The following is a 23,244-nucleotide window of genomic DNA, read 5'->3' as shown; positions in this document are numbered from 1 at the left end:
CCAGTTACGTTCCCCGTTTGGCCCAGTTACGTTCACCGTTTGGCCCAGTTATGTTCACCGTTTGGCCCAGTTATGTTCACCGTTTGGCCCAGTTACGTTCACCGTTTGGCCCAGTTACGTTCCCCGTTTGGCCCAGTTGTGTTCACCGTTTGGCACGGTTACGTTCACCGTTTGGCCCAGTTGTGTTCACCGTTTGGCTCGGTTACGTTCACCGTTTGGCCCGGTTACGTTCACCGTTTGGCCCAGTTACGTTCGTTCACCATTTGGCCCGGTTACGTTCACCGTTTGGCCCAGATACGTTCACCGTTTGGCCCAGTTTACCTTCACCGTTTGGCCCGGTTACGTTCCCCGTTTGACCCAGTTACGTTCACCGTTTTGGCCCAGTTACGTTCCCCGTTTGGCCCAGTTTACCTTCACCGTTTGGCCCAGTTTACCTTCACAGTTTGGCCCAGTTACGTTCACCGTTTGGCCCAGTTACGTTCACCGTTTGGCCCAGTTACGTTCGTTCACCATTTGGCCCGGTTACGTTCACCGTTTGGCCCAGTTACGTTCGTTCACCGTTTGGCCCAGTTTACCTTCACCGTTTGGCCCAGTTACGTTCCCCGTTTGACCCGGTTACATTCACCGTTTTGGCCCAGTTACGTTCCCCGTTTGGCCCAGTTTACCTTCACCGTTTGGCCCAGTTACGTTCCCCGTTTGGCCCAGTTTACCTTCACCGTTTGGCCCAGTTTACCTTCACCGTTTGGCCCAGTTTACCTTCACCGTTTGGCCCAGTTAGTTACGTTCACCGTTTGGCCCAGTTTACCTTCACCGTTTGGCCCAGTTTACCTTCACCGTTTTGGCCCAGTTACGCTCACCGTTTGGCCCAGTTACGTTTTGTTTGGCCCAGTAACCTTCAAGCGTGCTAATCTCACCTCCATGTGTCTAGTTTGACGAGCCCTTTTGATTGTCATCACTGAGCTGTCAATCATTCCGTGGCGCCGTCCTCTCCTTCCCACGGTTTGAAAGGAAATGTCAAATGATTTCTGAGTCAAACCCGGGAGACGCTCCAGAGAATCGTGTCAGTTCGACGACACCCACAAAAAAAAAACCCCCAACAATAAAAGAAATAAATAAAAATAATCAAAAAGTAGAAAAACATACACGTTGAGTTACTTTAATAGTACATTCGTACTATATCGTATGTAAACTGACGAGATGTTGTTGATTCGATTGAGTTTAAAACACGTTTCTTGTTCTTCTGCAGCTACAGCTACGACCTGAGCCACTCGCTCCAGTACAACCTGACTCTGCTCCAGAGACCTTATGGACTCTGGTCGGCGTCCGTGACCTCCACCGAAGAAGAGGCGCAGACGAAGGGCAAGCAGGAGACCTTTGACATCTTCGAGGACGAGGGTCTGCCCACTCAAGGTCAGCGGATGATCCGGTCGAACCAATGTCTTCTGTGACGGTAGTTTCACGAGAGCATCAGGTCTTTATGTCACACATTTAAGGTAAGGTAAGGTAAAACTTTATTGATCCCTCAGGAGGTCTCCTTCGGGAAATTGTTTTTTCCAGTAGCCAGCAATTTTTCATAAACAATAAAAAATAATACATAAAAAATTAAATAAGATAGAAGAACATAAGAGGAAGAACAAGATGATACCATCTAAGTCTAAAGATAAAGATAAAGAACATAGACAAAGGATACAAAGACTAACATAGAACAGAACATCCAGATACTTTCACTCCACTCCTGCCCCCGAACTCAGAATTATACAATTTAATAGCCCAAAGAATGAATGAGTCCCTGAGTCTATTAGTGTTGCACACTGGGTAGGAGCATTCGTGCTTCATCTGCTTCTCTGCTCACTGATGACAGTGTTCAGAGGATGACTGTCATCATCCATGATGGACTGTAGTTTGTTCAATGATCTCCTCTCAGCAACTGTCACCAGTGAGTCCAGCTTCATTCCAACCACAGAACCAGCCCTCCTGATCAACCTGTCCAACCTGTTGACACTCCTCTTGGACACATTTCCACCCCAACACACCACAGCATAGAACAGGACACTGGCCACCACAGACTGGTAGAACATGCAGAGGAGCTTCTTGCAGATGTTAAATGATCGAAGCCTCCTCAGAAAGTACAGTCTACTCTGAACCTTCTTATATACATGGTCTGTGTTGCAGGACCAGTTTACTGTCCAGCCACACACCGAGGTACTTATAGTTGTCCACTATCTCCACCTCGTCGCCTCTGATGGACACTGGACGTGGCTTTGTCCTGGACCAAGTCCAAGACCAGCTCCTTGGTGTTTGAGGTGTTCAGCTGCAAGTGGTTCCTCTCACTCCAGTCCACAAAGTCACGTATCAGACTCCTGTACTCGTCTTCGCTGTTGTCCCTGATGCATCCAACAATGGCAGTGTCGTCAGCATACTTCTGGACGAGACTCAGCTCTGAGTTGTAGCAGAAGTCCGAAGTGTAGATGGTGAAGAGGAGAGGGGCCAGTACTGTCCCCTGAGGTGCTCCTGTACCGCACACCACAGTGTCAGACGTGATGTCCTTCAGCCTGACATACTGTGGTCGATCGGTAAGATAGTCCGTAATCCAGGAGACCAGACCAGGGTCCACATGCATCTTAGTCAGTTTGTCCTGCAGCAGAGTGGGTTGGATAGTGTTGAAGGCACTAGAAAAGTCCAGGAACAGGATCCTCACTGAACCGCTTCCTTTATCCAAGTGGGAGTAGATGCAGGAGGTGAAGGATGGCATCTTCCACACCAACTGCTGGCTGGTAGGCAAACTGCAGGGGGTCTTGTGCTGGACTTGTGGCCTGAGATGTTTGAGGACACAATTCAAATTGTGTGAATGATAATATATTATTATGTCCAACAAGAAATACATAAACACACGAGAAACTGTGCACAAATATGCAGTAAGAAAGAGAAAAAATGACTGACTTGTGTTTTCACTTTTCTTTCGTATGATTTATTATTGACTCATAAATATGTTGACATCACACTTTTACACTAGTTTTTAGTATTTGCAGTAAATATGTTGTTTACAAGTGTAATTAGAGGAACTAAATAAAACGTATTTATTTTAAGGTATGTTTAATTTGCCTTTTATCGTAAAAAAAAAAAAAACTTAATAACTTTATCTTTATTTCTCTTTGTTCTTATTTTATTTTTATTTATTTTTAGGAATAATTGCTGTATTGCTGTGGCTAATTGGAAAAAACAATTTCAATCAATAAAGTTCTACCTAACCTAAATAGAAATACATTTTAATGTAAAGTTAATAATTTATTGTAATAGAGTAAAAAAAAAAGGTAAATAATCGCAATATTTCGGAAAATAATCGCACTTCTAATAAGGGTTCAGCCCTAGAGGTCACGACCTCTGGTCCTAGAATCTTGATCATCATCTCCGTCTGGTTATTTTTCAATGACACTCAGGAAGATGATAATGATATGACGATATATATATATATATATACAGTGGGGCAAAAAAGTATTTAGTCAGCCACCGATTGTGCAAGTTCTCCCACTTTAAAATAACGACAGAGGTCTGTAACTTTCATCACAGGTACACCTCAAATCCAGGAATCCACATTGTAGGATTTTTAAAGAATTTATTTGTAAATTATGGTGGAAAACAAGTATTTGGTCACTTCAAACAAGGAAGATCTCTGGCTCTCACAGACCTGTCACTTCTTCTTTAAGAAGCTCTTCTGTCCTCCACTCCTTACCTGTATTAATGGCACCTGTTTGAAGTGGTTATCTGTATAAAAGACACCTGTCCACAGCCTCAAACAGGAAAAGAAGTGTAGGCCTGGACCAGACTGTGAAGAGTGACTCCAACTGTTGGAGCAATTAGTGTCTCTCACAGTTGAAGTGTACCTATGATGAAAGTTACAGACCTCTGTCGTTATTTTAAGTGGGAGAACTTGCACAATCGGTGGCTGACTAAATACTTGTTTTGCCCCACTGTATAGTGACGAGGATCTGATCTAATGTCGTCGTCCGCCACAGTGGTCTACGGACTCCAGAACGAGCCGTACTACAAGTACGTCTGGAACGGTCGGTTGCTGGAGCTCGTGAAGAACGTCGTGCATCCGGACTGGCTCATGTACATCATCCACGGCTTCTGCGGCCAGTCCAGTATCCTTTCCAGCGGTGAGCGGGACTCAAACCCTTAAACGGTGACCCTGAAGAACCAAAGGATCAAAAAAAAATGGCTTGATGTTTTGGTTGATGTGTTTCGAGGCGCATTCATTTCACAGTCACCAGGCAGTGATTAGTTGACGTTGAACCGCTTCAATCGATCGTTCATTTTGGCCTGAAGAGCCGAGCCGAGCCGCACGAGTCACTTGATCGATCACCGGAAGAAAATCACCTCACGTTACCCCCAGTGAAGTCCTGAGTCATTAACTCATCCTGTCCATCCAGCTCCTTCCAAACTTTCCATACATCGTTTCATCAAGTTTTTAAATACACATGCACACAATTTACAAACACCAAACAATCCCTGCCGCATTCATTCATTCATTTTCTCCCGTTTATTCTCTAATGGGCGTCGCGGAGTCGATCCCAGTATCATAGGGCGAGAGGCAGGGGACACCCTGGACAGGACGCCAGTCTGTGTCAGGACACACAAAGACACACAACCATTCACACTCATACCTACGGACGATTTCCCCCAAGTTTCTCAATCAACCTCTGTATGTTTTTGGACTGTGGGAGGAAACCGGAGTGCCCGGAGTAAACCCATGTAAACATGGGGAGAACATACTAACGGTCTCTAGTTGGCTCGGCCTGGAAGCGAACCAGCAACCTTCTTCTTGCTGTGAGGCGACCGTTGCTTGTATCGATAAGTAAGTAAGTAAGTAAGTAATATTTATTTATATAGCGCTTTTCCAGACCAGGGTCACAAAGAGCTTAAACAATCCAAACAATACTCAAAAAAGTACATACTTTAAAGACCAAGATAATACTGAGAACAACACAAGATATTCAAGGAAAAGCCTGAACAAATAGAAACGTCTTAAGATGTTTCTTAAAGGAGTCAGTAGATCCATCAAGCGCAAAGAGAGAGAAGATCGTTCCAAAGCTTAGGAGCAACAGCCTGGAAGGATTTCTCTCCTCTGGTCCTGAGCTTTGTGCGTGGAACCATCAGTAGATTCTGATCCACAGACCTCAGAGCCCGAGCTGGGGTGTAAGGCTGGATCAGATCGGTGATGTAAGGAGGAGCCTGACCATGAATAGATCTGAAAGTAAGAACCAGAATTTTAAAGTTGATCCTGAAAGAAACTGGAAGCCAGTGAAGAGTTTTAAGGATCAGAGAAATGTGAGTTCTTCTACTAGAGCAGCCAGTGAAGAGTTTGAAGGAGAAATGTGAGTTCTTCTACTAGAGCGGCTCAGAATTCTCGCTGCAGAGTTCTGAATCAACTGCAGACGAGACGATCCTTCTTGTTAAGACATGAAAACAAACTGTTACAATAGTCCAGACGAGAAGAAACAAACGCATGGATTATAAGATCCAGATCGTGTTCCGACAACATTTTCCTAAGTTTAGAGATTTTTCTCAGATAAGATAAGATAAGGCATTAAAACACACAGAAATGATCTTTGATCGTACACAACTAGAAATAATTAGTAAATACAACCAAGATAAATACAAATCTTTCACCCGGGTTTGTTTCGAAGGACGTTTCTTTGACTCGCAGCATGAAAAGGCTCCACATGGCCTCAAATTTCCCGGGCGGAACCAGATGATGTTTGTCTCAGTTTTTCAAGTGGAACAACACGTCCCTGATCCAGAGCAACCGGGGAAGCAGATTCCGTTGAAAAAGAAATGTTCTCGCCGGTGAAGTCGCGAAGGCGAAGTAATGTTCTTCTTGGCGCACGACGGGGGGTTTAGAGAAACGTTACTGATCAAGACGTTTGTGAGAAACTAGTTGACCTCGACTCGTGTCGAGTGTCACGTCGGACACAAGTTGAGGACTTGTGGACTCAACACCTCTGACCTCTAATGGTCAGTGAAACTGTTTCCTTCAACTGAGAAAAACCTCTAAACTTAGGAAAATGTTGTCGGAACATGATCTGGATCTTATAATCCATGTGTTTGTTTCTTCTCGTCTGGACTATTGTACCGGTTTGTTTTCATGTCTTAACAAGAAGGATGTGTCTCGTCTGCAGTTGATTCAGAACTCTGCAGCCAGAATTCTGACCCGCTCTAGTAGAAGAACTCACATTTCTCCGATCCTTAAAACTCTTCACTGGCTTCCAGTTTCTTTCAGGATCAACTTTAAAATTCTGGTTCTTACTTTCAGATCTATTCATGGTCAGGCTCCTCCTTACATCACTGATCTGATCCAGCCTTACACCCCAGCTCGGGCTCTGAGGTCTGTGGATCAGAATCTACTTATGGTTCCACGCACACGACTCAGGACCAGAGGAGAGAAATCTTTTCAGGCTGTTGCTCCTAAGCTTTGGAACGATCTTCCTCCCTCTTTGCGCTTGATGGATCTACTGACTCCTTTAAGAAACATCTTAAGACGTTTCTATTTGTTCAGGCTTTTCCTTGAATTTCTGGAACTCCTGTGTTGTTCTCAGTATTATCTTGATCTTTAAAGTATGTACTTTTTTGAGTATTGTTTTGATTGTTTAAGCGCTTTGTGACCCTGGTCTCGAAAAGCGCTATATAAATAAATATTACTTACTTACTTACTTACTTCTAATGGTCAGTGATCTGCTCCAGAGACTTCGGTTGGTCATGTTGCAGGAGCAGCCGTTGAGTAAAGCGACCGTGGAAACCTTTTTTCTCCAGGAAAACGGAGTCATTAACGGGGAAACCAACTGACCTTGAACCCAAACGTGATGGAGGTGCCACAATAAGATTCTCTCGCCGACTCCGAGCTCCTCCTGAATGAACGATAGACGGATAAAATAACTTTATTGATCCCTCTGGAATGTACAGATTTCATAACCTAATGCAGAGTCGAATGTTGGCGATGAAAGGTTTATACAGGAAAGTTGATTGATCTTCATTCTTTGGTAACTTTTGACTATTGTTTTAAGGAGAAGCTAACACTCGTAAAATGGTAAAAGAAGAGATGCATTTAAAGATGATTCTTCTTTTTTTTTTTTATTCTTTTTGCAAAAATGGATGTTATCCAGTGTCGCAGTGTTGCTCCTTTACCCACAATCCTCAGAGCTCCTGATCTACGGCCGACCGGTCCACATCACCCTCATCGCCAGGAGATCCAGCCGATTCGCCGGGACCCGATTCCTGAAGAGAGGAGCCAATTGTGAGGTAGATCGCTGGAGCAGACCATAAAGACGACTCCTGAAAAAATGAATCGTTGATCGTTGTCATCAATGTTTACTGTTTAAGTTGTGCTTAATTAACTGATCGTTTACGGAGAACAAGCAATCATTTCATATGATGATTTTAATGTTAAATATGATTTTTCCCCATGTTCTATTATTCAAAAGATAATTGTGGAGGGAAATGGAGGAAAGTTCATTAAAACTACCCTTCCCCATGTAAGTAAGTAAGTAAGTAAGTAATATTTATTTATATAACGCTTTTCGAGACCAGGGTCACAAAGCGCTTTAACAATCCAAACAATACTCAAAACAGTACATACTTCAAAGATCAAGATAATACTGAGAACAACACAGGAGTTCGAGAAATTCAAGGAAAAGCCTGAACAAATAGAAACGTCTTAAGATGTTTCTTAAAGGAGTCAGTAGATCATCAAGCGCAAAGAGAGAGAAGATCGTTCCAAAGCTTAGGAGCAACAGCCTGAAAAGATTTCTCTCCTCTGGTCCTGAGCCGTGTGCGTGGAACCATAAGTAGATTCTGATCCACAGACCTCAGAGCCCGAGCTGGGGTGTAAGTCTGGATCAGATCAGTGATGTAAGGAGGAGCCTGACCATGAATAGCTCTGAAAGTAAGAACCAGAATTTTAAAGTTGAAAGAAACTGGAAGCCAGTGAAGAGTTTTAAGGATCGGAGAAATGTGAGTTCTCCTACTTGAGCGGGTCAGAATTCTCGCTGCAGAGTTTCGAGAAGATTAAAAACGCATACAAATAATCCTATAGTAAGAAACATTATTAACGTATGGATCCAAGTTAAAAAATATTTCAAAGAAGGCGACTCACTTTCAATCTTCAGTCCAATATGGGGAAATGAACTATTCCTTCCCCAGGAAAAAGTGAGGGAGGTTTTGGCATTTGGGCTGAAAGGGGTCTACAAACAGTGGGAGATCTTTATAACCCAGATGACAAACAAATTCTGTCCTTCAATGACATTGTTCATAAATAGCTCGTAGCCACCTTTTACAAATAAGAGACTTTATAAGATCTCAACAAAAACAATCATTATCCATCCCTAAACTAACTGTTGTAGAAGAAATGATGTTAAAGGATGCCCATGGAAGAGGGTTGATATCAAAAATATATGGTGAACTGGTGGCTCAGTCACCAGAATCTTCAACAAGCAGACTCAATTCTTGGAGAGAAGACCTACAGGTCATTATCTGGGATGTGGAATGGGAACGCACAAAAGCTCAGTCACAAACGGTCAACACACGCCTTCAATTATTGCAATACAACTGGCTAATGCGTACTTATTTGACACCAGTCACACTTAATACATTCAACAGCACTGTCCCAGATGTAAGTAAGTAAGTAATATTTATTTATATAGCGCTTTTCCAGACCAGGGTCACAAAGCGCTTAAACAATCAAAACAATACTCAAAAAAAGTACATACTTTAAAGATCAAGATAAATACTGAGAACACAACAGGAGTTCGAGAAATTCAAGGAAAAGCCTGAACAAATAGAAACGTCTTAAGATGTTTCTTAAAGGAGTCAGTAGATCATCAAACACAGATGTTTCTTGAAGGAGTCAGTAGATCATCAAACACAGATGTTTCTTAAAGGAGTCAGTAGATCATCAAACATTGATGTTTCTTGAAGGAGTCAGTAGATCATCAAACACAGATGTTTCTTGAAGGAGTCAGTAGATCATCAAACACAGATGTTTCTTGAAGGAGTCAGTAGATCATCAAACACAGATGTTTCTTGAAGGAGTCAGTAGATCATCAAACACAGATGTTTCTTGAAGGAGTCAGTAGATCATCAAACACAGATGTTTCTTGAAGGAGTCAGTAGATCATCAAACACAGATGTTTCTTGAAGGAGTCAGTAGATCATCAAACACACATGTTTCTTGAAGGAGTCAGTAGATCATCAAACACAGATGTTTCTTGAAGGAGTCAGTAGATCATCAAACACAGATGTTTCTTGAAGGAGTCAGTAGATCATCAAACACACATGTTTCTTGAAGGAGTCAGTAGACTCCATCAAGTGCAAAGAGAGAGAAGATAGTTCCAAAGCTTAGGAGCAACAGCCTGAAAAGATTTCTCTCCTCTGGTCCTGAGTCGTGTGCATGGAACCATAAGTAGATTCTGATCCACAGACCTCAGAGCCCGAGCTGGGGTGTAAGGCTGGATCAGATCAGTGATGTAAGGAGGAGCCTGACCATGAATAGATCTGAAAGTAAGAACCAGAATTTTAAAGTTGATCCTGAAAGAAACTGGAAGCCAGTGAAGAGTTTTAAGGATCGGAGAAATGTGAGTTCTTCTACTAGAGCGGCTCAGAGTTCTGAATTAACTGCAGACGAGACACATCTTTCTTGTTAAGACATGAAAACAAACTGTTACAATAGTCCAGACGAGAAGAAACAAACGCATGGATTATAAGATCCAGATCATGTTCCGACAACATTTTCCTAAGTTTAGAGATTTTTTTCAGTTGAAGGAACCAGTTTCTGGTCAGTTTTCTTCAGTGTCGAACAAGATTTTGTTTAGGTTTGTACCCTGTTGGTTGTCCAATCCTAAAGAAACACAGAATATTCATTGATATCGCTTTATTGTTGGCAAAAAGAGTGATTGCAGTAGCATGGAAGGAGGTGGACAAGCCAAATATTGGAAGATGGTTGTTAGAATTATCATCAACTCTGCCACTGTACAAAATCACATACACCATCAAGGGTAAACAGCAATGTTTTGAAGATGTGTGGGGCCCCTTCTGTAGTTTTCTTATTAATAAAGACATTTCTCACATGATGGAAGTACCTCAGCAAGAGGTATCGTGACCTGGGATAGTTCAGATGGACAGCATCCATTTTCTTTTTTATGTTAATTGGGACAAAAGTTATGGATACATCATATTCTGGGGCTTGAATCGATCCATGTAAATGTTATTTATGTTCTATGCATTTATTGAATGTATTCTTTTGCTCTAGGGCGACGTTGCCAACGAGGTGGAGACGGAGCAGATCGTCCACGATGCCGCCGTCATGTCGTTCACGGCAGGAAGTTACTCCTCGTACGTGCAGGTGCGAGGTTCGGTTCCTCTCTACTGGTCCCAGGACATTTCAACCATGATGCCAAAACCTCCCATACGACGTAAGCTGCGTCTTCCTTCATCAAATCCTGTTTTTGGGGTGTCTGTTGTTTGTATTTTGTTGTTGTGATGAACTGACGACATAATATGTCGGACCGATTGGATTTTACGACTGTGGGAAAGTTCCGGCACAGACTGGTAACAATGATAAAATAATATTAGGTATTTTTTAACTTTAATTATGTGGAGGTTTTACAATATCCTGCATGATCAGATATAGTTCTCAGTGCATTTTCTAAAATGTCTTTTATTCGTCCAGTAATAATCCCCAATTAAATACCATTTGTACTTGATTCCCCTCTGTAAAATCATTCAGAGATTTCCTGATGTTTCTTATCACATTTTTGCTGATGACATCCAGCTCTACTGCTCTGTTGATCCAACTGAGCCCCAGAGGCTGAACTTAGTCAATTGTTTGCTAGAAATCAAACAATGAGTGAAAACACTTTACAGCTAAATGTGGACAAAACTGAAACTCTGGTGATTGTTGATGATAAGATTCCAGGGTTGAGTCAGTACTTGGGTGACTTAGGTCAGTCTGTCAAACTGAGCCTGAGAAACCTGGGTGTTGTATTTGGTAAAGACATGTCTCTTGTTCAACACTGAAGAAAACTGACCAGAAACTGTTTCCTTCAACTGAGAAAAATCTCTAAACTTAGGAAAATGTTGTCATAACATGATCTGGATCTTATAATCCATGTGTTTGTTTCTTCTCGTCTGGACTATTGTAACAGTTTGTTTTCATGTCTTAACAAGAAGGATGTGTCTCGCCTGCAGTTGATTCAGAACTCTGCAGCCAGAATTCTGACCCGCTCTAGTAGAAGAACTCACATTTCTCCGATCCTTAAATCTCTTCACTGGCTTCCAGTTTCTTTCAGGATCAACTTTAAAATTCTGGTTCTTACTTTCAGATCTATTCATGGTCAGGCTCCTCCTTACATCACTGATCTGATCCAGACTTACACCCCAGCTCGGGCTCTGAGGTCTGTGGATCAGAATCTACTTATGGTTCCACGCACACGACTCAGGACCAGAGGAGAGAAATCTTTTCAGGCTGTTGCTCCTAAGCTTTGGAACGATCTTCCTCCCTCTTTGCGCTTGATGGATCTACTGACTCCTTTAAGAAACATCTTAAGACGTTTCTATTTGTTCAGGCTTTTCCTTGATTTTCTGAAAGAAAAGAAAACATGAAGAAACATCTCTGTGTTTGATGATCTACTGACTCCTTCAAGAAACATCTGTGTTTGATGATCTACTGACTCCTTCAAGAAACATCTCTGTGTTTGATGATCTACTGACTCCTTCAAGAAACATCTGTGTTTGATGATCTACTGACTCCTTCAAGAAACATCTGTGTTTGATGATCTACTGACTCCTTCAAGAAACATCTGTGTTTGATGATCTACTGACTCCTTCAAGAAACATCTGTGTTTGATGATCTACTGACTCCTTCAAGAAACATCTTGAGACACTTTTATTTGCGCTTTTCCTTGATTCACTGAGACTCTTGTTTTTGTCTCTGTGTTATCTTGACCTTTTAAGTATTTATTTTATTGAGTATTGTTTTGATTTTTTTTAAGCGCTTTGTGACCCTGGTCTCGAAAAGCTCTATAAAATATTACTTACTTACTTCCTTACTCTTAAACACAACTTTAAATGTTTATTTTCCCAATTGAATTGTTGGCGTTTGTTCTGATCTACGGACCATAGGTGTCAATCCAACCAGCTGACTCATTCTATGGCTCAATTTCTCTCCGTAGAAGTTTTCTCAACACTCAACATGTGCATATTGAACATCGGTGGCAGAAAAAAAGGTGCATTTGTGTCAGAAAAAAGCAATTTATCAATGAATTATCAAGAGTATTATCGCCACGTTCATTCTAGGAGGTCTTGGAGTTTGTACACCATCGTCCGAGTGACGAATCCAGACGTCATCTGTCGTATCTAGGTCAAAGTAAAGCTTCAATATACGAGAAAATGCTTCCGGAAGGGAAAGAATCTTTAGAGTGATGCTCACATTACCCTCTAGTGTAGGTGGTGATAGTGGTTTGACTGCCCTGTAAAAGGATATAGGTCACAAACCTGCTAATGGTCGTGTAGGCAGATGGAAGACATTCTTTTATTGTGGCCAGTGGTTTTTATGGCTACTTGGAAAAAAGGGAAAACATCTCGGTAGTGCTGGAGACGCTCGTAACAAAGTGATGGGTTTTGTGTCATTATCGGTGACGAATGCTGCTGCTTGTTATCTCTATAGCGAGACAAACACTTGACATTGTTAAGAGATAGTCCTGATGCCGGTCTGAAGCTGAGGGGTCAGAGCGTGTCGTGGTTGTTGCTCGGCGAGTGATGGCCAAGTGTTTTGACCCATTTCTCTTGATCTCTGATGAAGGTTTACAGGGTTCCGCTCGAGTGGGTTTTTGAAGTGACGACAATATCCCGCTCGTTGAACGACACATTTGCGTTTGAATGTTGCGTTGAAAGTGTGGCCCCTTGTGTTGCAGTGGATCAGGCCGACCCGTACGCACACGTGGCCGGACTGCACTTCGACCAGATGCTGCAGAGGTTTGGATCGCCCATAATCATCCTCAACCTTGTCAAGGTAGAGAAAACACACACACACTGCAGTCGCACACACCGAGGTCACACACACAACGCATGTGAAGATCGTTAAAGCGACGATACTCTTTTTGACACAACAGGATTTTAATGTAACAACAAATTAAATAAATCACAATAGGAAATGAAATTAGTTGACAATAATCAAGTTTAATATCCAGATTATGTTGATGTCTGTAAACTATCTGTTTAAAATCAACTCGTTCTTTCCGAATTAAGTTTAAAAAAAGTTTTCCTCAATAATGTTCTGGTCAGCAGGTGAGATCAACTGCTCTTGTGAGAAATGGTTAAAAATATAAATATTTAAAATCATTTTATTGATCACTTCTAAACAATTGATCGGCTCGATTCATGGTTTTCCAATAAAGAATAATATATATCACTTTTAACCCTTTTTTTTTTTTTACCATATGTTTTTTTTTTTTGTGTATTTAGAAAATGAGGAGTCGATTTGAATCGAATCATTTGTCTTGAAGGTTCGTCAATGAGTTGAAATGGAAGCTATTATCTTTTAATTCTATGAGTTAAAACGATTCGCTTCGTGGAGAATCAAGAGTGTGTCACGGGTCGTTTATTCGCCGCTTCAAGTCAAACAAAATACAAGCTTTACGATCGATCGGACACACTTTGTCCCGGCGACTGTACAGGTCAATAGTCCCGGGAGAAAAGGTCCCGATCTGTAGAAACATCGCTATATTTAAGGCAAATTTCCCGCCCAAGGGGGTCATCCTTTCCGGCCAAATGGTCCTTTCAAGTTCCCTGTGTCCCGATCCCCCGTAGAGAGGCATCCTGATTTGTTTTCTTGTAATCTAATCAGTCAAATGTTCTCGGCTGGGGGTTTCCGTCTTTTATCCCCCCTTTCCCGGGTGTGTCTTGCGTCGTTCTTTGATCTACGATTTAAGGTGTGATTTGCAGATAAACGGATGATTTAAATAACTGGTGTTGTTTCTAAATCTGATCCAAGCTTGTCTTCAACCAGTGTGATCAGTCTGGAGTGGAATGTTGATTGTGTAGTCAAACGTTTAAGCTCTTGGATCAAGGGAGTAATTTATACTTATTTAAGTATGGCGTATACGTATAGTGTATAATAGTTTTAATCTAACAGAGTTATAAGTTGTTCATCAAGATCAATCAAAGATTGAATCAACTTCTAGTGTTTTCATCAGGTTAATGAAGGTACAATATATTATTTTATATATATATAAATACACATTCTATCAGGTAAATTCCTGTTGCTGCTAGTGTGTGATTTATCAATATGGAAACATAATTGATAGAGAAATCCAGACCATAAATCAATGTCCTGGAACACACATGTCGGGACACACGGCTGTGGACTTTCAACGATCACGTTGTGGGCAGCGAAGGAAACCCGTGAGTCCAGGGACCAATCACAGCCCTGAGAGCCTCACGCAGGCCGAGTCCATGTGAGTTAGAGAGGGGACCCCCCCTACTTATAGTCAACACCCCCTGATACTGCGGAGGACGACACGAAGGGGACGGGCAGTGGACCGACAAACCGGTGTTCAGGCGACGACGACGACCCATGGTGCACCAGGATATACGACCACATGGTCCGACATGTGACTCCGACATGAGACTGACGCCTCTGGATAAATCATCAGTGCCCATGTTTTTTTTGGGGGGGGTTTTGTTTGACCAGGTGGAGACGGTTTTAGTTCAAGGATTATGATTTCCTGACAGTGCCAGTCCAGCACATGTGGCTGCTGTCACGATGTTTCTTTTTATATATTTCTTTTTTATTCATGTGTGCGAGCCGGTCCTGCTGGATCACTCCATATACAGGGAGACGCTTTCATAATGACTGTTGCTTAACGGGTGAGCAGCCAATCATGTTCCTGGGTTAGATGGATGGACGCCCCAAAATAAACACTGCACATGTCATTTATTTGACATCTATTGTTTGTGTTCAAATAAAGAAAAGGTATTTGAGTAACAGCAATATAATGTAATACAGTGAATATAATATTTAAGTACACTATAAACTACTATTAATACACATTTATATGAGGTAAAAATCATGTTCCTGGGTTAGATGGATAGACGCCCCAAAATAAACACTGCACATGTCATTTATTTGACATCTATTGTTTGTGTTTAAAATAAAAAAGGTATTTAAGTAACAGCAATATAATGTAATACAGTGAATATAATATTTAAGTACACTATAAACAACTATTAATACACATTTATATAAGGTAAAAATCATGTTCCTGGGTTAGATGGATAGACGCCCCAAAATAAACACTGCACATGTCATTTATTTGACATCTATTGTTTGTTTTTAAAATAAAAAAAGGTATTTAAGTAACAGCAATATAATGTAATACAGTGAATATAATATTTAAGAACACTATAAACTACTATTAATACACATTTATATGAGGTAAAAATCATGTTCCTGGGTTAGATGGATAGACGCCCCAAAATAAACACTGCACATGTCATTTATTTGACATCTATTGTTTGTGATTAAAATAAAAAAAGGTATTTAAGTAACAGCAATATAATGTAATACAGTGAATATAATATTTAAGTACACTATAAACAACTATTAATACACATTTATATAAGGTAAAAATCATGTTCCTGGGTTAGATGGATAGACGCCCCAAAATAAACACTGCACATGTCATTTATTTGACATCTATTGTTTGTGTTTGAATAAAGAAAAGGTATTTAAGTAACAGCAATATAATGTAATACAGTGAATATAATATTTAAGTACACTATAAACTACTATTAATACACATTTATATAAGGTAAAAATCATGTTCCTGGGTTAGATGGATAGACGCCCCAAAATAAACACTGCACATGTCATTTATTTGACATATATTGTTTCTTTTTAAAATAAAAAAAGGTATTTAAGTAACAGCAATATAATGTAATACAGTGAATATAATATTTAAGTACACTATAAACAACTATTAATACACATTTATATTAGGTAAAAATCATGTTCCTGGGTTAGATGGATAGACGCCCCAAAATAAACACTGCACATGTCATTTATTTGACATCTATTGTTTGTGTTTAAAATAAAAAAAGGTATTTGAGTAACAGCAATATAATGTAATACAGTGAATATAATATTTAAGTACACTATAAACAACTATTAATACACATTTATATTAGGTAAAAATCATGTTCCTGGGTTAGATGGATAGACGCCCCAAAATAAACAATGCACATGTCATTTATTTGACATCTATTGTTTGTGTTCAAATAAAGAAAAGGTATTTAAGTAACAGCAATATAATGTAATACAGTGAATATAATATTTAAGTACACTATAAACAACTATTAATACACATTTATATTAGGTAAAAATCATGTTCCTGGGTTAGATGGATAGACGCCCCAAAATAAATACTGCACATGTCATTTATTTGACATCTATTGTTTGTGTTTGAAATAAAAAAAGGTATTTAAGTAACAGCAATATAATGTAATACAGTGAATATAATATTTAAGTACACTATAAACAACTATTAATACACATTTATATGAGGTAAAAATCATGTTCCTGGGTTAGATGGATAGACGCCCCAAAATAAACACTGCACATGTCATTTATTTGACATCTATTGTTTGTGTTTAAAATAAAAAAGGTATTTAAGTAACAGCAATATAATGTAATACAGTGAATATAATATTTAAGTACACTATAAACAACTATTAATACACATTTATATAAGGTAAAAATCATGTTCCTGGGTTAGATGGATAGACGCCCCAAAATAAACACTGCACATGTCATTTATTTGACATCTATTGTTTGTGTTTAAAATAAAAAAGGTATTTAAGTAACAGCAATATAATGTAATACAGTGAATATAATATTTAAGTACACTATAAACAACTATTAATACACATTTATATGAGGTAAAAATCATGTTCCTGGGTTAGATGGATAGACGCCCCAAAATAAACACTGCACATGTCATTTATTTGACATCTATTGTTTGTGTTTAAAATAAAAAAAGGTATTTAAGTAACAGCAATATAATGTAATACAGTGAATATATTATTTAAGTACACTATAAACAACTATTAATACACATTTATATGAGGTAAAAATCATGTTCCTGGGTTAGATGGATAGACGCCCCAAAATAAACACTGCACATGTCATTTATTTGACATCTATTGTTTGTGTTCAAATAAAGAAAAGGTATTTAAGAAACAGTAATATAATGTAATACAGTGAATATAATATTTAAGTACACTATAAACAACTATTAATACACATTTATATTAGGTAAAAATCATGTTCCTGGGTTAGATGGATAGACGCCCCAAAATAAACACTGCACATGTCATTTATTTGACATCTATTGTGTGTTTAAAATAAAAAAGGTATTTAAGTAACAGCAATATAATGTAATACAGTGAATATAATATTTAAGTACACTATAAACAACTATTAATACACATTTATATGAGGTAAAAATCATGTTCCTGGGTTAGATGGATAGACGCCCCAAAATAAATACTGCACATGTCATTTATTTGACATCTATTGTTTGTGTTCGAATAAAGAAAAGGTATTTAAGAAACAGTAATATAATGTAATACAGTGAATATAATATTTAAGTACACTATAAACAACTATTATTACACATTTATATAAGGTAAAAATCATGTTCCTGGGTTAGATGGATAGACGCCCCAAAATAAACACTGCACATGTCATTTATTTGACATCTATTGTTTGTGTTTAAAATAAAAAAAGGTATTTAAGTAACAGTAATATAATGTAATACAGTGAATATAATATTTAAGTACACTATAAACAACTATTAATACACATTTATATGAGGTAAAAATCATGTTCCTGGGTTAGATGGATAGACGCCCCAAAATAAATACTGCACATGTCATTTATTTGACATCTATTGTTTGTGTTTAAAATAAAAAAGGTATTTAAGTAACAGCAATATAATGTAATACAGTGAATATAATATTTAAGTACACTATAAACAACTATTAATACACATTTATATAATGTAAAAATCATGTTCCTGGGTTAGATGGATAGACGCCCCAAAATAAACACTGCACATGTCATTTATTTGACATCTATTGTTTGTGTTCAAATAAAGAAAAGGTATTTAAGTAACAGCAATATAATGTAATACAGTGAATATAATATTTAAGTACACTATAAACAACTATTAATACACATTTATATAAGGTAAAAATCATGTTCCTGGGTTAGATGGATAGACGCCCCAAAATAAACACTGCACATGTCATTTATTTGACATCTATTGTTTGTGTTTAAAATAAAAAAAGGTATTTAATTAACAGCAATATAATGTAATACAGTGAATATAATATTTAAGTACACTATAAACAACTATTAATACACATTTATATGAGGTTAAAATCATGTTCCTGGGTTAGATGGATAGACGCCCCAAAATAAACACTGCACATGTCATTTATTTGACCTATATTGTTTGTGTTTAAATAAATAAAAGGTATTTAAGTAACAGTAATATAATGTAATACAGTGAATATAATATTTAAGTACACTATAAACAACTATTAATACACATGTATATAAGGTAAAAATCATGTTCCTGGGTTAGATGGATACACGCCCCAAAATAAACACTGCACATGTCATTTATTTGACATCTATTGTTTCTGTTCAAATAAAGAAAAGGTATTTAAGAAACAGTAATATAATGTAATAAAGTGAATATAATATTTAAGTACACTATAAACAACTATTAATACACATTTATATTAGGTAAAAATCATGTTCCTGGGTTAGATGGATAGACGCCCCAAAATAAACACTGCACATGTCATTTATTTGACATCTATTGTTTGTGTTCAAATATAGAAAAGGTATTTAAGTAACAGCAATATAATGGAATACAGTGAATATAATATTTAAGTACACTATAAACAACTATTAATACACATTTATATGAGGTAAAAATCATGTTCCTGGGTTAGATGGATAGACGCCCCAAAATAAACACTGCACATGTCATTTATTTGACATCTATTGTTTGTGTTTAAAATAAAAAAAGGTATTTAAGTAACAGTAATATAATGTAATACAGTGAATATAATATTTAAGTTCACTATAAACAACTATTAATACACATTTATATGAGGTAAAAATCATGTTCCTGGGTTAGATGGATAGACGCCCCAAAATAAACACTGCACATGTCATTTATTTGACATCTATTGTTTGTGTTCAAATAAAGAAAAGGTATTTAAGTAACAGTAATATAATGTAATACAGTGAATATAATATTTAAGTACACTATAAACGACTATTAATACACATTTATATTAGGTAAAAATCATGTTCCTGGGTTAGATGGATAGACGCCCCAAAATAAACACTGCACATGTCATTTATTTGACATCTATTGTTTGTGTTCAAATAAAGAAAAGGTATTTAAGTAACAGTAATATAATGTAATACAGTGAATATAATATTTAAGTACACTATAAACAACTATTAATACACATTTATATGAGGTAAAAATCATGTTCCTGGGTTAGATGGATGGACGCCCCAAAATAAACACAGCACATGTCATTTATTTGACATCTATTGTTTGTGTTCAAATAAAGAAAATGTATTTAAGTAACAGCAATATAATGTAATACAGTGAATATAATATTTAAGTACACTATAAACAACTATTAATACACATTTATATGAGGTAAAAATCATGTTCCTGGGTTAGATGGATAGACGCCCCAAAATAAACACTGCACATGTCATTTATTTGACATCTATTGTTTGTGTTCAAATAAAGAAAAGGTATTTAAGTAACAGCAATATAATGTAATACAGTGAATATAATATTTAAGTACACTATAAACAACTATTAATACACATTTATATAAGGTAAAAATCATGTTCCTGGGTTAGATGGATAGACGCCCCAAAATAAACACTGCACATGTCATTTATTTGACATCTATTGTTTGTGTTTAAAATAAAAAAATGTATTTAAGTAACAGCAATATAATGTAATACAGTGAATATAATATTTAAGTACACTATAAACAACTATTAATACACATTTATATGAGGTAAAAATCATGTTCCTGGGTTAGATGGATAGACGCCCCAAAATAAACACTGCACATGTCATTTATTTGACATCTATTGTTTGTGTTCAAATAAAGAAATGGTATTTAAGTAACAGCATTATAATGTAATACAGTGAATATAATATTTAAGTACACTATAAGCTACTATTAATACACATTTATATTAGGTAAAAATCATGTTCCTGGGTTAGATGGATAGACGCCCCAAAATAAACACTGCACATGTCATTTATTTGACATCTATTGTTTGTGTTCAAATAAAGAAAAGGTATTTAAGTAACAGCAATATAATGTAATACAGTGAATATAATATTTAAGTACACTATAAACAACTATTAATACACATTTATATGAGGTAAAAATCATGTTCCTGGGTTAGATGGATAGACGCCCCAAAATAAACACTGCACATGTCATTTATTTGACATCTATTGTTTGTGTTCAAATAAAGAAATGGTATTTAAGTAACAGCATTATAATGTAATACAGTGAATATAATATTTAAGTACACTATAAGCTACTATTAATACACATTTATATTAGGTAAAAATCATGTTCCTGGGTTAGATGGATAGACGCCCCAAAATAAACACTGCACATGTCATTTATTTGACATCTATTGTTTGTGTTCAAATAAAGAAAAGGTATTTAAGTAACAGCAATATAATGTAATACAGTGAATATAATATTTAAGTACACTATAAACAACTATTAATACACATTTATATGAGGTAAAAATCATGTTCCTGGGTTAGATGGATAGACGCCCCAAAATAAACACTGCACATGTCATTTATTTGACATCTATTGTTTGTGTTTAAAATAAAAAAAGGTATTTAAGTAACAGCAATATAATGTAATACAGTGAATATAATATTTAAGTACACTATAAACAACTATTAATACACATTTATATTAGGTAAAAATCATGTTCCTGGGTTAGATGGATAGACGCCCCAAAATAAACACTGCACATGTCATTTATTTGACATCTATTGTTTGTGTTTAAAATAAAAAAATGTATTTAAGTAACAGTAATATAATGTAATACAGTGAATATAATATTTAAGTACACTATAAACAACTATTAATACACATTTATATGAGGTAAAAATCATGTTCCTGGGTTAGATGGATAGACGCCCCAAAATAAACACTGCACATGTCATTTATTTGACATCTATTGTTTGTGTTTGAAATAAAAAAAGGTATTTAAGTAACAGTAATATAATGTAATACAGTGAATATAATATTTAAGTACACTATAAACAACTATTAATACACATTTATATTAGGTAAAAATCATGTTCCTGGGTTAGATGGATAGACGCCCCAAAATAAACACTGCACATGTCATTTATTTGACATCTATTGTTTGTGTTCAAATAAAGAAAAGGTATTTAAGTAACAGCAATATAATGTAATACAGTGAATATAATATTTAAGTACACTATAAACAACTATTGATACACATTTATATAAGGTAAAAATCATGTTCCTGGGTTAGATGGAGAGACGCCCCAAAATAAACACTGCACATGTCATTTATTTGACATCTACTGTTTGTGTTCAAATAAAGAAAAGGTATTTAAGTAACAGCAATATAATGTAATACAGTGAATATAATATTTAAGTACACTATAAACAACTATTAATACACAGTTATATGAGGTAAAAATCATGTTCCTGGGTTAGATGGATAGACGCCCCAAAATAAACACTGCACATGTCATTTATTTGACATCTATTGTTTGTGTTCAAATAAAGAAAAGGTATTTAAGTAACAGCAATATAATGTAATACAGTGAATATAATATTTAAGTACACTATAAACAACTATTAATACACATTTATATTAGGTAAAAATCATGTTCCTGGGTTAGATGGATAGACGCCCCAAAATAAACACTGCACATGTCATTTATTTGACATCTACTGTTTGTGTTCAAATAAAGAAAAGGTATTTAAGTAACAGCAATATAATGTAATACAGTGAATATAATATTTAAGTACACTATAAACAACTATTAATACACATTTATATGAGGTAAAAATCATGTTCCTGGGTTAGATGGATAGACGCCCCAAAATAAACACTGCACATGTCATTTATTTGACATCTATTGTTTGTGTTCAAATGAAGAAAAGGTATTTAAGTAACAGCAATATAATGTAATACAGTGAATATAATATTTAAGTACACTATAAACAACTATTAATACACATTTATATAAGGTAAAAATCATGTTCCTGGGTTAGATGGATAGACGCCCCAAAATAAACACTGCACATGTAATTTATTTGACATCTATTGTTTGTGTTCAAATAAAGAAAAGGTATTTAAGTAACAGCAATATAATGTAATACAGTGAATATAATATTTAAGTACACTATAAACAACTATTAATACACATTTATATTAGGTAAAAATCATGTTCCTGGGTTAGATGGATAGACGCCCCAAAATAAACACTGCACATGTCATTTATTTGACATCTATTGTTTGTGTTTAAAATAAAAAAAGGTATTTAAGTAACAGCAATATAATGTAATACAGTGAATATAATATTTAAGTACACTATAAACAACTATTAATACACATTTATATGAGGTAAAAATCATGTTCCTGGGTTAGATGGATAGACGCCCCAAAATAAACACTGCACATGTCATTTATTTGACATCTATTGTTTGTGTTCAAATAAAGAAAAGGTATTTAAGTAACAGCAATATAATGTAATACAGTGAATATAATATTTAAGTACACTATAAACTACTATTAATACACATTTATATGAGGTAAAAATCATGTTCCTGGGTTAGATGGATAGACGCCCCAAAATAAACACTGCACATGTCATTTATTTGACATCTATTGTTTGTGTTCAAATAAAGAAAAGGTATTTAAGTAACAGCAGTATAATGTAATACAGTGAATATAATATTTAAGTACACTATAAACAACTATTAATACACATTTATATGAGGTAAAAATCATGTTCCTGGGTTAGATGGATAGACGCCCCAAAATAAACACTGCACATG

The 23,244-nt window shown here is 36.7% G+C and overlaps 1 protein-coding gene across 1 annotated transcript in view; it reads left to right on the top strand.

The window, feature by feature from the left end:
* fig4a (FIG4 phosphoinositide 5-phosphatase a) overlaps positions 1-23,244 on the top strand; it is a 109,041-nt gene that overhangs the window by 20,985 nt on the left and 64,812 nt on the right. The window contains exons 7-11 of the mRNA XM_087806438.1: positions 1,247-1,410; positions 4,014-4,142; positions 7,196-7,296; positions 10,301-10,463; positions 12,963-13,060. Coding sequence (XP_087662564.1) covers positions 1,247-1,410; positions 4,014-4,142; positions 7,196-7,296; positions 10,301-10,463; positions 12,963-13,060 — 655 coding nt within the window. The remainder of the gene's footprint in view (positions 1-1,246; positions 1,411-4,013; positions 4,143-7,195; positions 7,297-10,300; positions 10,464-12,962; positions 13,061-23,244) is intronic.

Source organism: Callionymus lyra, chromosome 13 (genome assembly GCF_982586985.1).
Source record: "Callionymus lyra chromosome 13, fCalLyr1.hap1.1, whole genome shotgun sequence".
Lineage (NCBI taxonomy): Eukaryota > Metazoa > Chordata > Actinopteri > Syngnathiformes > Callionymidae > Callionymus > Callionymus lyra.
Note: the sequence above shows the minus strand (reverse complement) of the source record. Positions and strands in the feature narration are given on the sequence as shown.